Source organism: Kryptolebias marmoratus, linkage group LG22, assembly GCF_001649575.2.
Source record: "Kryptolebias marmoratus isolate JLee-2015 linkage group LG22, ASM164957v2, whole genome shotgun sequence".
Taxonomy (NCBI): domain Eukaryota; kingdom Metazoa; phylum Chordata; class Actinopteri; order Cyprinodontiformes; family Rivulidae; genus Kryptolebias; species Kryptolebias marmoratus.
In genome coordinates this window covers 26000412-26003066 of record NC_051451.1, presented here as the reverse complement: position 1 = coordinate 26003066, position 2655 = coordinate 26000412, and the positions used below count along the sequence as shown (strand labels likewise).

At 50.4% G+C, this 2655-nt stretch overlaps 1 protein-coding gene across 2 annotated transcripts in view; it reads left to right on the top strand.

Annotated features, from left to right (window-relative positions):
- Window positions 1-2655, top strand: part of arid4b (AT-rich interaction domain 4B) — a 37242-nt gene that overhangs the window by 16877 nt on the left and 17710 nt on the right. For both annotated transcript variants that reach the window (XM_037973699.1, XM_037973700.1), the window contains exon 8: window positions 1960-2101. In XM_037973699.1, coding sequence (XP_037829627.1) covers window positions 1960-2101 — 142 coding nt within the window. The remainder of the gene's footprint in view (window positions 1-1959; window positions 2102-2655) is intronic.

The window sequence follows — 2655 nt, the reverse complement described above, 5'->3', positions numbered from 1 at the left end:
TCCCTGGTGAGGTATTACGGGCACGTCCCACCGGGAGGAGGCCCAGAGGAAGACCCAGGACACAATGGAGGGACTATGTTTCTCGGCTGGCCTGGGAACGCCTTGGGATTCCCCCGGAGGAGCTGGCCCAAGTGGCTGGGGAGAGGGAAGTCTGGGTCTCCCTGCTTAGGCTGTTGCCCCCGCGACCCGACCCTGGATAAGCGGAAGATAATGGATGGATGGATGGCTTTCCAAAAGATAAAAAGCTTCCTCAGGTTTGGATCTATAAACTCCGATGTGAGAATTCCTATCAGAACTCTGGTTCGGATCACTTCAAAGAGAAGTGCCGCTCCGACCCTCGTTACTGCGGCTTCACGCCACAAAAACGGGACCTTTTCCACCTATTTTTAATTTTAAAAGAAAGTCAAATGTGGAGGACATCTTTACAGAGAAGGAGAGGAGAAACGGGAAGTCTTCCTTCAAACAGGAAGTGATCGCATGTCGTCATTAAAGGTCTGAGCTGCTTCCAGGCCCACAGCCTGAGATCAGTTTGATTTAGAGGAAAGAATAGAAACGATCTGTGTCTGATAGTCTGAACCTGCTGCTGATTGGTTAACTCTGAGGCACTGATGTTGTTTATGAGTTAGCATCCAGTTAGCATCGTTAGCTCTCCCCTGACGTCTTTATGTTGCGTTTTAGTGCCGTGTGCTGATGTCATGATAATGATCTGGGAGTAATTGATTCTCACTGTTCCAAGTTCCCAACACACATTGTTTTGTCGGCCATGACGGTCCTAGAGATCCAGCCGTCAGTTCAGGTTCATGCTGGTCTGGTTGTAGATCCGTGACTCCCACAAAATCTTCCAGCGTTTCTTTGAGTTTCAAAAATGGCTTCTTCTTCCATTTCCACGGACAGCAGCGGCATTCTTTGCTCGTCATGAACTCTGCCCCACAAATCACCCAAATTATCGACTAAAACACTAAAAGCAGTTTATTTAACTCTTAGATTAGATAAACAGGTCCCTGGAATGTTGTGTGCATGGGTTTGACTAAATAACATCCATGAAATGTTAATGTTTTTAGGTCTGATTTCAGTTCAGCTTTAACTTTTCCGGCGATCCAAACTTTAGTGCAAAGTTAGGCTAACCTTGCTGCTGGACGGCTTGATTTAAATGGAAGCGTGTTACTTTCAACTGCTGCTTTAAATCAGCGCCTGCTACAGCTGTCTTTAATGTTCAGAACTAAATGAATTGGTAGTTAAAGTGCTTCGTTTACGACTTTGATTCACAGCTTCTTGTTGTTGTATTCGTCGCAGCCGGGCTGATTTACTGCGCTCCGCTTCCTGCCAGACGCCGTGCGGACTCGTGCAGAGATCTGCTCGCCTGCTGGCGCCGCGCGTACGATCAGTCCGAGGCGAGGAGGTCTGTCCGGGTTTCGTCTGATGTTTACGAGCTGAAGAGGCGCCGAAACAATGGGAGGATTGGTCCGGAGAAACCGGCTGGATTTATTATTTATTAATTAATGGTGCCGGCGCGTGAAGGTTGAGCCGCCACACTTAATATTCATTCTGTTTCCATCGCAGTTTTGGATTGTTGTTGTTGTTTTTTTAAGCAAGATGCTGTTCTAGAAATGTGTTTTAAGCGTCCAGATAATTCTATGTGTCGTTAAGTTTGAATTTATTGAATTTACCTGGAGATGGAAGCGATGTCAGGATCATATTTTGAGACGATTAGTCCACCCTCAGGTCTGAATATTTTCAGTCAGACGTTTTAAAAAGTGAGCAAAATGTGAAAACGTTTCAGTTTTCATCACCTGTAACTCGGGGAGTATTTGACCTTTGAACTCGATCAGTTTTTATCCGTCTTTCTTTCATCCGGTTCCAGTTTTCCCCAAAGGTAATAAACTCGAGCTTCATTTCCTCACTTCAGTTCAGTTCGTGGAGTAAATTGTCCTTTTTTATTTTCTTTTTTCCCTCCGGCAGTCAAGAAGAGGAGTTGTCTTCGTCCTCCAGCGAGGAAGAGGAGAGCGACCAGCGGCCCAATGAGGATCTGTTCGGGAAGGTGGTGTGCGTGGAGGGGCCGTCCGCCGGGGACAAAAGGAAGCCGACGTGGTATCCAGCTCTGGTGAGCCCGTTTCCCAGCTGCTCGTTGTGCCGTTTCATCAAAACGTCCTGCTTATGTAACCCCGGCGCTCGGCGGGATTATGTGACTGCTGCAGGATTCAGCCACCGTGAAAAACGCTGGGGACGTGCGCGCCGCTGCGGCCGGCCTGTTTCAGTGGGAACGCTCCGTCTCCAGGCCGAGGCCGCGGCGTGATTTAAACTCCCACCCCGAGCGGCAGCGAGCCTTTTGTTGTTTGTGTGACTGTTACAAGTGGAAGTGGGAGAATGGGAGCGAGGGGGTGAGGGGGTGAGGAGGGAGGGGAGCTCAGCAGAGCCCCGCCTCCTGCATTTGTTGTTTTTGGCTTGCTGCTTGCCGAGCTCGGTGCTGCCTCCCCGTGTCGGCACAGAGAAGGGCAGGAGAAGGGAGCCCGGCGTTGATCACCCCGCTGCGTTATGGTGGAGGGACAGAGGGCTGGACGGGTGGAGGGACGGAGAGACGGAGGGCTGGAGGGGTGGAGGGACGGAGGGACGGAGGGGTGGAGGGACGGAGGGCTGGACGGGTGGAGGGACGGAGGG